This window comes from Haliaeetus leucocephalus, unplaced genomic scaffold (assembly GCF_000737465.1).
Source record: "Haliaeetus leucocephalus isolate CR32 unplaced genomic scaffold, Haliaeetus_leucocephalus-4.0 Scaffold636, whole genome shotgun sequence".
Taxonomy (NCBI): Eukaryota; Metazoa; Chordata; class Aves; order Accipitriformes; family Accipitridae; genus Haliaeetus; species Haliaeetus leucocephalus.
The window spans coordinates 3,401,815-3,414,598 of NW_010973072.1; the positions used below are offsets into that span (position 1 = coordinate 3,401,815).

At 40.3% G+C, this 12,784-nt stretch overlaps 2 protein-coding genes across 3 annotated transcripts in view; one reads left to right on the forward strand and one right to left on the reverse strand.

Moving 5' to 3' along the window:
* The first annotated feature begins 145 nt into the window (after positions 1-145).
* On the forward strand, positions 146-8,296 carry PMM2 (phosphomannomutase 2). The gene is made up of 7 exons (XM_010578439.1): positions 146-418; positions 1,396-1,472; positions 2,423-2,514; positions 3,241-3,340; positions 4,307-4,382; positions 5,534-5,649; positions 7,806-8,296. The coding sequence occupies exons 1-7, from the start codon at positions 322-324 to the stop codon at positions 7,908-7,910; spliced, it is 663 nt and encodes a 220-aa protein (XP_010576741.1). The 5' UTR covers positions 146-321; the 3' UTR covers positions 7,911-8,296.
* Positions 8,297-11,585: 3,289 nt separating this feature from the next.
* The window catches only part of CARHSP1 (calcium regulated heat stable protein 1, 24kDa), a 40,070-nt gene continuing 38,871 nt past the window's right edge, over positions 11,586-12,784 (reverse strand). For both annotated transcript variants that reach the window (XM_010578440.1, XM_010578441.1), the window contains exon 4: positions 11,586-11,919. In XM_010578440.1, coding sequence (XP_010576742.1) covers positions 11,757-11,919 — 163 coding nt within the window. In that variant the 3' untranslated portion in view covers positions 11,586-11,756. The remainder of the gene's footprint in view (positions 11,920-12,784) is intronic.

Below are 12,784 nucleotides of genomic sequence, written 5' to 3' on the forward strand. Positions count from 1 at the left end.
GGGGCTGTCGGAGGCGCCGGGGCACGGCGCCCCGCGGGCCGGGCTTCGGCACCGGACGGGCACGGGCTTTTATGTAAGGGCTCTCGGCCAACAGCACAGCGTGTGCGCACGGCGGGGTCTGCGGCCGCCTCCCTGATGCCCCGCGAGCAACTTACCTTGCCGCTTAAGGCAAAAAAAAAAAAAATCCCTCCCTTCTTCCTAAAGATCCGCACCGTGTTGCTGGGCTTTAATAATTACCGCGAAATACAGAAGCCGGTCTCATGATAAGAACGCTGACAAATCTAATAGTTTCGTTTTGGAACCCAGAAAATCACAGCGGAGATGGCCGCGTTTCTGCAGAAGTTGCGTCAGAAGGTGAAAGTTGGAGTCGTGGGTGGTTCAGACTTTGAAAAGATCAAGGAGCAGCTTGGCGATGACGGTAAGGGTGGCGACTGATGCAACCCCTTGCGCCGAGTGGCCTGCAAGGAAGTCGTGAAGGTTAAACGTAGGTTAAACCCCATTCATTCTCCTCCTTCCTTGCTTTTAACGTTTTTCCTGGTTTTGTCGTGCTGCACTCAGTCTACGAAGAACCATTTACACGCATTCAGAAACTGCAACCTGTGTTTGCATTTTACAGATATCTCGGTGTCTTATTAAGGGATTGTTACTAATGGCAAAATCCTGAGTTTGTGACAGTACCTTACAGGGCGTTTTAACTTTGTCTTTACAGTGGAATTATGTACCTTACGTATACGCATGCAGGCTGCTCTGTTGTCGAGCGCATCCCTGAAGGATCTGATGTTGTTAACTGTGGGGTTATGATGCAGAGATGGATCCCCGCTTTAGTCCTTTGAGCAGCATTTCCTTTTCTCTATAAAAGACTATCTTTAATGGTCTTTACCAAATTGGTGCCACTGGTAGCCTTCCTTAACGCCCAAATAACTCAGAATTTGTTTGGCTTACAGGTGGTCTCCAGTAAGCCATATCATCTTGCATTGTAGTAAGATTCTCGCAGCTCTCGGACATCTACTGTAGATTAGCAATGCTGAGAAAACAAACCTAAAATGGTAGTATTTGATTTGCTCTCTAGCCAAGCCTTGTGCCAGGTTTTTGGAAGATTTGAGGTGTTCAGTCACTCCCTTACATTTAATGCAAAGAGACATACTTGCAGGAGAGGAAGAGCCTTTAAGCAAAAGTACAGGTAACTTAACTGAAAGATTCCATGTGATTTGAGGTGTGTGTTAATCTTGGAGAGAAATGAGAGTGGTTTTCATCTTGTGCTCTACGTTATGCTGCTGAATCTTTCATGCTTATGATCTATTGTTTGCTGTATTTTAACCTATTTAATGTGTAAGACAATTCTGCATTAAACATACAGGGGAAGTTACAAGTTACTGTCTGTTTGTTTGGTTGTAGTGGTTGAAAAATTTGACTACGTTTTTCCAGAAAACGGTCTTGTAGCATACAAAGATGGGAAATTCTTGAGCAAGCAGGTAAGTGTGACATTTCCAGTAAAGTGAAATTTTCTAAACAAGATTTTGCTTTGTTGCTACAGTGCAGTCCTCTGTAATCACCCTTCTAACTAAGGCCAAAATTGCTGCTATTTTCATGTGTTACTTCTGTAACAGATCATTCATTTGATGCTCTGATTCATGTAATGGCAATCTTCACCTTAAGCTTTATTCCTTGGGGTATTCTCCAAACTAAAGCTATTGGATTCTGGAGTGCCTGGTCGAATAAGAACAGTGAAAATCCTGGAACAGCCTTTCCCTCTGTTTATCTATAGGAAATGTGCCCAAGCCCTCTGCTCCTGGAGGTCCTATGGAATACGGCTTTTCATAGCTGATGCCTATTGGGCCTTAGGGTTCAGAAAGTTTCTTGTAGCTCTCTTGTAGCTGCTTTTTAGTGTTAATTCAGAGTGCACATTCTGATACGTTGCATAAACTAGAAGGTAAATACTCTAAATTAATATAAATGTACATCTGATTCTAGATACCCTAATCACCTTCATCGGTTCAACATAAGTAGCGGAGATGAAAAATTTAAAAGAGATCCTGGCTGAAATTGCCAACTTGAGCAGTGGTTTCCAATTTACTGCAGTAACGATCTCCATTTCTTCATGCTTGGCTACAGTAGACATTAACTGCAACTTTTTGTTTAGGTCTGCAGTCTTTGGCCCCCACTGTTTCCTTCTAAAGCAGGTACTAGTAGGGAGTACATTAAATGAGAGTTTGGTGGTTTGGTTTAAAAGAAACAAAGTAAAAAGAAAAAATGAGAGCCTTTAGTTAATACCCTGTGTGCATCAACTGAGAGTTACTTATGGAAGGCATGTTTCTTTGTGGTATTAACCATGCCCGATTATCCAGTGTCTGCATTTTCCATGCAACTTGTTTCTAGAATCTCAAATTCTGGACTCTTGGTTGAATGGTATTTATTTTGTTAGAACATTCAGGGTCACCTGGGTGAGGACATACTTCAAGATCTAATCAACTACTGCCTGAGTTATATTGCAAAGATTAAACTGCCAAAGAAAAGGTATGTGCATACACACATCTCAGTGTCACCATATTCTCCACGTTATAGTGTTGAGCGTCAATATGTAAAGCGGGCTGCTCAGCAAAAAATGAATACTTTGTGTTTTAGGAACCCTGTATCCGTGAAACAGCTCAATCCATGTGTACAAAGACAAGCTCCCAGCTGGAGCATAGGATTTGAAATACTGATTCAGCATTTTTATTTAAGAGGGAAGAAAGTTCAATTTCAAAGTAGGAGCATTTCCTTGACATGTTTGGAATTCAGCAGCATAATGTTTTCCAGAAATTAGAAGTGTGCAGTAAGATCAGCTCTATGTGACATGTCAGGGTGCAGCTGACTAATGCTTACCATATGGGAGGATAGACAGAAACACTGCCAAGATTGCTCTAAATTTTGCCGCTTCACCCCAAAGCTGACAGACTGGCCTGTCAGGGTCTGAGAATTGGGTTGGCAGGATGCTCCAGTCATATTTTTAAAATGAAATCATACTTTTAAAGCCAGTAAGAATGATGTTGAGGTTGCCAGATGCAAATAAAAGTCCAAAAGACTCCTTGATGCCAGAGGTATTGGTTCCTACATGTTTGGGGGTTTTATGAACACAAGGAGAGGCTGAAGGAGACATCTGATTCCCATTGTCTTCGGAATTAAACGGAAGTTTATTGTGATATTCAGTATTTTGAGCAATTTTTCATCTATTTTCTGTCTCGTTAATCAATTCTTTTTCAGGGGCACTTTTATTGAGTTCCGAAACGGCATGTTAAATGTGTCCCCCATTGGACGAAGCTGCAGCCAGGAAGAACGAATTGAGTTCTATGAACTTGATAAAGTGAGTTGCAACTCTTGAAAAATATCCAGCTCTTCAGGAAGAGGCAGATATGGCCAGGTTATGGTTTTTAAAAAGCTTTTATACACTGTGAAATTTTTTTCATTTTAATCCTTTCCATGTGGTTTAACTAACTTCTTCATTCAGACTTCAGGAAATGCACAATAGGGTTTTCTCGTTGCAATAGTTAACAATGATTACTTGCAGAAGGGATGGGTTTGGCTTACGTTTCTTTTCCTGAAAAGCACTGTCATAGATAAAACCATACTTCTTTGGAGTGCTCTTTAGTATACCAGCCTATATGCATTCAAATCGATAAAACTATTCCTTCTTTTGACATCATATCTTTAAAGCAGAATTTAAAAGCTGAAGTCAAACTATTCACCATTTATTTTCCTTTGTACACAGCTAAATGTGTGAGGCTGAAATGAATCTGAGCCATGGTATCAGAGTTCTGTTCCCTGCTACACTATAACAACTGTTTCTGACCTGAAATCTAATTCCTCAAAAGCAGTCTTTGCCTGTGTCTCAGTTAATGGATGCTGAAAAATATCTAAGCCCAAGGCATTCTAAAGATACCCTTTTTGGAGTATATGGCGTTGGAAGATTAGTACCAGTTTTGAGACTCTTCCTACGCCTCAGTCTCCCCGTTTGTAAAACTGAATTTTACTGGGAGTTGAGCGCACTTCCTTAGTATTCTAAGATTTTCAGGTAGAAAAGCAAGTATCACAGCATGTATGTAAGGTTTTGCTCTCATTTTTTACAAATTGGTAACAGATTGAAGTGGAAATATTCTCAGCATGCTTTCAGTAATAATAAAATGTAGCTATATCACACTAGTCCTGGTACTCAGATCTTTGGATATTTTGGGGGTGGGTTTTTGGGTTATTTTTTTATTGATGACTTAACACAGCACATAACTGATGTTTGGTTTTGTTTTGGTTTTGTTTTTTTGTTTTTTTTTAACAGAAGGAACATATAAGAGAGAAATTTGTAGCTGATTTACGAAGAGAATTTGCAGGAAAAGGCCTCACATTTTCTATAGGTATCAGATAAAAAGAATTTCATTTAAAACCTCATTTAATTTAAATTTCACTTAAATTGTATCCTCTTATGGCTGTGGCATATCCTATCTCATCTGTGTAACAGTTAGCTTTCCGGGGGGGGTTGCAGGCATTGCATGCAAGACTAAGCCTCTTTTTCCTCTTGGGCTTTCATTTGGTACATTTTAATTGAAATCCATCAACAAAGAGAACTTCATTGCTTGTCATCAGTTCATTGTCTTTTAATGTCAGTTACGTGACTGATTCTGCTCATTTTGAAACATATTACATGCTTCTGATTAGTCAGAGTTGTTTCTGCGAACCAATTTTGATCAGAAATACTACATCAGTAATGTTCCAGCAGCCCTTGGTTCTTCAGCTCTGTAGCTGGATTGTGTGGGAGGAAGGAGAGGAAATCCAAAAGCAAGCGCAAGCTTAAAGAGAAAAGCGATAATAAGGGGGAATTGATTTTCCATGCTTTTTTTTTCTCTTTCCCCCAATATACTACCACGTTCTTGCCTTTTATTACTTTTCAGAATTATAAAAAAGTATGGTTGCGATCAGTGCTGTGGTATTGAAACACTGAAGCAGAAATGAACTGCAATATAGCTCTCCTACAGCATGTTGTAAATACCTTTTTGATACCCGCTTCAACTGGGAATCACGCTTTTATGTATTGGTAAAATCCAGGGATTTTTGAACTGGAACAGTTGTCCTCTTAGGCTGTGTTAAAAAGGCTAATTTCCTCCTTTTTCTATTCTGAAAGCTTTAGAAATTCTTTTGCATAAGACTTTATGGCTGTACATACACCAATGGCTGTATTCATTCATGTAGCTTCTTTCTAAAAGTAAAAAGATTAATTTTTAAAAAAGGTTCAGTTTGAGAGCAGTGAGCATTTGAGAACATTCTACGACTTTCATATTTGTTTAATGGGTAAATAATAATGGGTAAATCACAACTGTAATAAATGATGCCCTATAAAACACTTTCTGTACTTTTAAGACTTAACTCCAGCATCTCATAACATTTCTGTGACTTCTGCAAAGCTCCCTCTACCAACAGTCTTACCCAGTTTAGTTTTTCTCACTTACTCTCCCCTCAGAAATGGGTTCTTAAAATAAAACAAAGTTCACTTGGTTCTTGTCTATCCTAGGAGGCCAAATAAGCTTCGATGTGTTCCCAGATGGCTGGGATAAGAGGTACTGCTTAGGAATCATTGCCAATGATGGATACAAGACGATTTACTTCTTTGGAGATAAGACTATGCCAGTGAGTATATTGTTTTGTATATACTTTTCAGAGCTTCTCTTTTAAACCACAAGCACTGTGGGTTCTAACCAATTGCCTTATGCCTGACAAGAAATGAAGTCAGAATATAAATAAGTGTCCGTGTTTAACTAGCTGTGCAATACTGCTCAGCATAGTGCTGGGAGATAGCTGTGAGCATAGAATTTTTTGTTCTCTTTCCTGAAGTGAACACAGTGTTCTTGACAGACTTAATAGAGTATGTTTTTAAATTGAACATCTGTAATTTTGTGAAAAACCTAGGTGACACGACTATGTAAATCTGATTGTCCTGTTCGGTTATTGTAGATGGATGCTTCTTGTTGGCTGGTGTTTATTAAATGTATTTGTTTTCCATTGCATTTAATACTGTTCCTTTGGCTAACCACTCTGTCTGTCTCCACACAGAAGAACTGAAATTGTATGTAATCCCTCTCCCTAGTCATTGGGGAGAGCTAACAACTCTGGAGGGTGATTGAGAGGCTTTTGAAAATACTGAGCAGAGACCTAACTAGAGCTACTGAGGGCAATGGCAAGCACAAGGACTTGGGTGAAATTAAGGCTGTCTGAACGCGGCCAAGGGACAGTGTCAGGCTAAGTTTTATTATTAGAAAAGGCTTAGTTTTTGTAAGAACTTACAGTTTTATAACTGTAAGTTACAAAGAACTTCATAGCTTTAGGAACTTAAAAAGGCCAAGTTTTATAAGAAAAAGACAAGGTTTAAATTAAAGGGCTTTCCCCCCTTGACACCAGCTGCAAAAGTAATCACCTGTCCCTCTGGCATAGAGTTTATGGACAGTTGACTTTAAACCCTATAATTGGCAGTGCAGCATTTTCAGAGTTTTGAAGTAGCAAGAATTGCTGCTGACTCACTGGAAAGCAGTGTGGCAAACAACATACAAAAATTAGATAACTGCCTCCTGTAGTGCACGAAGCTGCGGCCTTCAGTGATCTCTGCTCATGCAGGTGGCAGCGCCTGTTTCCTGAGCCAGCTGTGAAAGGATCTTTCATTGCTCTCCTGTGATTAGAAACCAGTTACAGATGTCACATCAGACCAGTAGCTAGCAAGGCCATGTCCTGGTTTCAGCTGGGATAGAGTTAACTGTCTTCCTAGTAGCTGGTAGGGTGCTATGTTTTTGAGTTCAGTATGCGAAGAATGTTGATAACACTGATGTTTTCAGTTGTTGCTAAGTAGTGTTTAGACTGAAGTCAAGGATTTTTCAGCTTCTCATGCCCAGCCAGTGGGAAAGCTGGAGGGGCACAAGAAGTTGGCACAGGACAGAGCCGGGGCAGCTGACCCAAACTGGCCAACGGTGTATTCCATACCATGGGACGTCCCATCTAGTATAGGAACTGGGAAGTGGGGGCGGGGAATCGCCGCTCGGGGACTGGCTGGGTGTTGGTCGGCGGGTGGTGAGCAATTGCACTGCGCATCATTTGTACATTCCAATCCTTTCATTATTACTGTTGTCATTTTATTAGTTTCTTCTTTTCTGTTCCTTATCTCAACCCACGAGTTTTACTTCTTTTCTTGACTTTCTCCCCCATCCCACTGGATGGGGGGGGGGGGGGGGGAAGTGAGTGAGCGGCTGCGTGGTGCTTAGTTGCTGGCTGGGGTTAAACCACGACAGGCCAAAACACTCCTGCAATAGCAAAGGATTAACAGTCTTAACAATAATTTAACTAAAAGGGAAGAAAACCAAGCTAGAAGGAAGAGGATAATGCAAGTAAGTTACAAACACCGTATGTTGGTATAGTGTTCTGTAACAAACTGTACACCCCAATATCAACAAGTAAACAAATTTTGTAAGTCAATATGGGGTTGCTATCCAAAACTAAAAACACAGCTAAACTTACACTGGGAGTTCTACTCTTTCATTACCAACTCTAATGTGCAGGTCAGGAAGTTCTCGTGCAAGTGTTCGTGGTATTCAGCAGACATTTCAGCACAGGTGTGCTATAAACATATTATGCAAAATCTCAAAATGGTGGTTTGCAGTTTTTCAGCTTTCTGCAAGACATCTTGGTCGTGACTATGTTCTGCCCCTTCTTTTTGTAATTTCCTTTTCCACCCCAAGACTGTGACTATACGTTAAGTTAAAATTAAATTCTCTTCTGCTTTTTTCCTCTTCTGTTTTCAGGGAGGGAATGACTATGAAATTTTCACAGACTCCAGAACAGAAGGCCACAGCGTCACATCCCCACAGGATACAAGAAGAATCTGTGAAGAGCTATTTTTTAAATAAAGGACTTAGAATTCACACTTACAAAATGGTTAAGACAGCTTAATAACAACTCAAAACATCTTCCTTCATTCTGTATTGGTTTTTGTAATTGATCATGAATAGCAAGTGCTTTGCAGGTCAGTCATTACTGAAGAGAAATGTTTTAATTGAAGAGAACTTTGCTGACCAGTGGAATACAGCAGAGCTTATTTAGCACCATCCTTGCACTATTTCCATTTGCACAAGTATTTTCTTCTCCTTTTGGCTGGTTGTTTTTTAAGTCATCAGTAAACTTCCTTAGCTAATTAATTACACTGGGGTGGGGAGGCATAATCTGCCTATAGTTGATTTATGGTCTCAAAATCAGCCTGCAAGGCTTTATCCCTAGTTTTTATTTTGAAGCTGCTATTTAAAAGATGAACTTTTTAGAGTTGTTTTTTTAAAATACTGCGTTGTGCTATGAAGACATGAATTGTAAGACAGTTGGGATTTTCTTGTTTAAAACTGGAAGATGAGTCAAAGAGACAGGTTTTATTTCTTTCTGGGGGTGGGAAGGTAGAACTGAGCCAGAAGTCCCTGACCTCACACATGTTCCAGTGATGGTCAGAAGGTGCACTGAGTCTACCACTACGGGAAAGGCTGGACCAACTCGTGCTAAAGTTACCTCCTCAGTACAGTTGCAGTGCCAATGCACAGTACATTTCAAGGTACCTACACTTTTTGCAGACTGTTTTTAAATCTAAAAAATAAAAAAAAAAAAAAATTAATTGAAACAACTTGAGCACGGTTGCAAAATGTACTTCTGTCACTAATTACATTTCTGATTTTCCTGCTAAGACATTAAGGGTAGATGAGATTTTAGTACTAAGGAAGATTACCTAAACTACATTTCTATTAAAATTCAAGTTGAAGCATGACAATCAGTGTAACTGTTAATATTACTTTTCTCATCTGACATTAGGAAAGTAATCTTGTGTATGAACAGTTTAATTTAGTAAAGGAGAATAAAATCTCATCATGAAAAATTACTATTTCAATTTGTCATTTTGGCAAATAAAATATGCAAAGCAGACCTGTCATATGCTGCCTGTCTGTACAAAGAAATGATTGACTTCCATTTTTCCAATTCAAAGTTTATGTGACACTTACTTACACAGTAAAAATGGGGAGAATACAACCTTTGTGTACAAACCAAAATCCCTAAAAGGGCTTACAAAAAAGGAGGGGGAGCTGTGATGCCTTCATGCATCAGAACTTGCCTTCTAACACCCTTCTCGTGTTCCTAATTCCATAGCGTAAATCAGCCTCAACCATTTTAATGGGAACAGACTTTGGACCAGAACCATCTGCAGTGCAGGAAGGCTCTTTAAAGATAGCCAGATTTTAATAGCTGCTGCTTTGTGTGTACACACATGTGATGTATCCTATTATTTGGTTACTGTACTGCATGGTTGTTTCCTGTATTTGCAGAAAGTTACCTACGCAAAACATCCTGTGCAAGACCAAACCCAGATTTGTTTTCAGCTTCAAAGACAATCATCTGTGTGCACATACCTGCATACATTCAAATCTTAAAAGCTTGCTAGTTAGACTTGCACAGCCATTGCCAATAGCTAAGGTTTATCTTCTGCCTCTCCTGCCAGCAGATGCAAAGCTAACATTCTGTCTCTCTGAGGGGAGAAAAAACAAAACAAAGCAAAGCAACCCACAACGCCTAGTCCCTTACTTCCATCTTACTTTCTCTAGTGCAAGCTTAAACAAAGAGGGCAGGCACAATTGTTCCTGCCTTCAGCAGCCCCTGCTTGGACCCCAGCCCCTGAAGCCTGGCTAAAGCTTTGCTGCAACTTTTTTGAAGAGTGGCTGCTCTGTCTTGGGAGCCCCTTCTGAGATGTTCTGGCCTTCCTCCCCCAAGTTTCAGCTGAAATGACCAGGCTGTGCTATACCTCCCTGTTCCCCCTACTATATGCTAATATAAATAATAGTTAATACTAAATATTGTATAATGACAATAAATGTATTTACACAAGTAGTACATATTATACACTAAGCTATTAAGCAGCTAGAAAGCTTGGTAAATTACTCCCTAATTGTTCTGGTAATGCCAGTCAGTTGATGTTACAACACTTTTTAAAAAACTTTTAAATATCATCATACAGGTGTGCATATGCAAGGCATGTGCATTCTCCTCTGTCTCTAATGGTAATCATCTTCAATGCCGACTATGGAGAGAGCAGACTGAAGACGTCTATTAAAGCATTATAATGGTCACATTTATTGTAAAGGAAGCAGCGTGTGATATTCCAACAAACTCGATAGTGTTAAGTTCGCCACAAGTCTTATGGTTAATAAAAAGCAAACAAAAACCCAAAACCCCACTACAGGCTGGTCATTACCGTACACTATAGTGTAATACAGGTACAGCTAAGGTAAAACAAGTCATCACAGCAGTTACTAACCTCCATACACCTGTGGTCTCTCCCAGTCAGACCTCAGAACAGATCATCTCCTGTGACAAGAGTCTTAAGACATTTCATGACAGCAAGCGCCTGTTGTTAAGACTACAAATAGGCAACTGAAGTTATACTGTTTCACACAACTAACAGAAGAGTATCATGTCATCTTTTTTACTTTTTTTATTTGCAAAGTCAATAAAAATCCACTGTTAGGAACATAAAAGAGAAAAATGCTTCATTTGAAAAAAAGGTGGAAGGCAAATAGGAACAGAATTAATGTAGTCGCACTACAACTACATGAAATCTTGCAGGCAGAGAAGAGTCAGGGCAAGGGTGACCATACCACATCCTACCAAGCAAGTTTTCCAGGGAAGCAGCTGGAGAATCTACTCCACCGCGACAGCTGAGCCTGTTAAATAACTCGCACAGTATTTTATAGACTGTCATCTGAATAGCATATAACTTGCTTTTCAGAAGTACAGTTATTCTGCCTGCCCAGTGAAATACCATGGCAGACATTCAACTATATGCAATCAAGAAGGTAATCTTCAGCTTTGTCTAAATCCAGGCACAGTCAGAGGCTATGAAGTATCCACTACTCTACAGCTTTCTACCACTTACCTTGAAGCAAATTTTTTAAATTTTGGTTTGGTTTTGTTTGTTTTTTAATACTGGCCTCTAAAATCTGTTGCTAATCAACCATCAAGGCACCTAAGTAAATTCACAAACAATCCGGGCTTTAAAACCACAATATTCCACACATACGCAGATATGCCATTTGCAAATGATGGACCTGAAGGGCACCCAGCCGTGGCCATCGGAGCGTAACCACCAGATGGAGATTTTCCACCCTGCAGCAGCTGCTCTGTTCATGAACTTCCTTCCACAAGGAAAACAAATCGCAGCAATGAACACCCCTCTCTCTCTCAAGCCAAGGCATTCAGGCACTGTTATCAGCAATAAGTGTACTCCAACCCTTACAGAAGAGCAGCTCAAGGGAACGCAGTGCTCGCACAGCTCCAGGGCCTCGGAGTTGTGTCCCCACTACAGCCATCTGCGCTAGAAGAGCTCTCCTTCAAACCTCTCCCCGATTCCCCTGGGCATTTCACACAATCAGCTCACAAGATAAAAGAAAAACCAAACCTCCCCTCCTCCACCAAGCACACAAACTAGGTCTCTTTAAAATATATTTTTTGTAAACACATTACGCTAGATTTTTTTCATTAGCATTTGAATTGCCTTTTTTTTTTTTTCAGGCCAGCTATGAAAATGGTAATTTTGGCCTGCGTCTGATTTATTGACAATGCAGTATTTCCTCCCACACAATACGTAGAATATTCTTAGGACAGGTCCCCTGCAGCCAGTTGTTGAGCGGTGACCATGCAGGCAGCAGCCACGCTCCCTCTGGGACGCCTCAGGAGCTGACGACGTGCCCCGACCAGGTCTCGTGCTTGGTTCCAGGAGCTAGATGGGTAATCACCACCTCCACCGCCTGAAGCTTCTCGTTCTTCGGAGGGATGGTGCACATCTTGTAGGTGACCTCGTCGCCTGCCACAGGAACATACTCGCCTTCGATACTGTGGAGACGACACTTCGGTTAATCATAAATCACATAAACACTCTTACTCTTTTGCAGCTTATTTAAATTTTTATCATAATGATTATCTTAGATGCTCAAGATACTTAAGGTTTTTTAATAGACCCCATCATCCACCAAAGCCTGAGGTTGATTTTCATTGTCTTGCAGCAAAATCCTATGAAAACACTATAAACACCATGACCCCCCTAGAAAAACAAACAAACAAACAAACAAACAAACAAAAAAATCCACACTCTAATATAACTTAAAAAAATAATCAGGTGAGCCCGGCCCTGGACAACATTGCTGTGAACCATGCAACAACCTCTTACTTGGTTGCAGCACTAGAGGGCAGGGCTGACACTGTTTGGTACCACGTTTGGGGATTTGGTTTTTTAAACTATAGGAAGTTGATCTTTTTTTTTTTTTTTTTTTTCCTCCTTCTCTCACTTAAGCTTTTGAAGTTTGGTTGTTTTCTTTCTTATTTTTTAAAGAAGGACTGTACTACTGCAGTCATTGATTTTACCTTTAGGTTACTCCACCATAACATAGTTTGTCTGTGGTATTAAAAAAAAAAAAAAAAAAAGCCCAAGTAAGACACGGTGTCAAATATTTCAAAATTACTTGCTGTGAAAAAAGAGAGTTCTGTGACCCTAATGTGTTATGCCACAGAAACTCTCCTCCAGCATCCAGCACTTAGGAAGATTTCCAAGAGTCACTCGCTCCTACCTAGCCTCTACCAGCATGCCGACGTGGGATGCTGGAGGACCCGCACTGTGCATTTGTTGCTGCATGCGAGTCCTTATCTGGAAAGAGTGGGAAACAGCAAAAGGACTGTCACCTTCTGTTCAGAACGATGTACT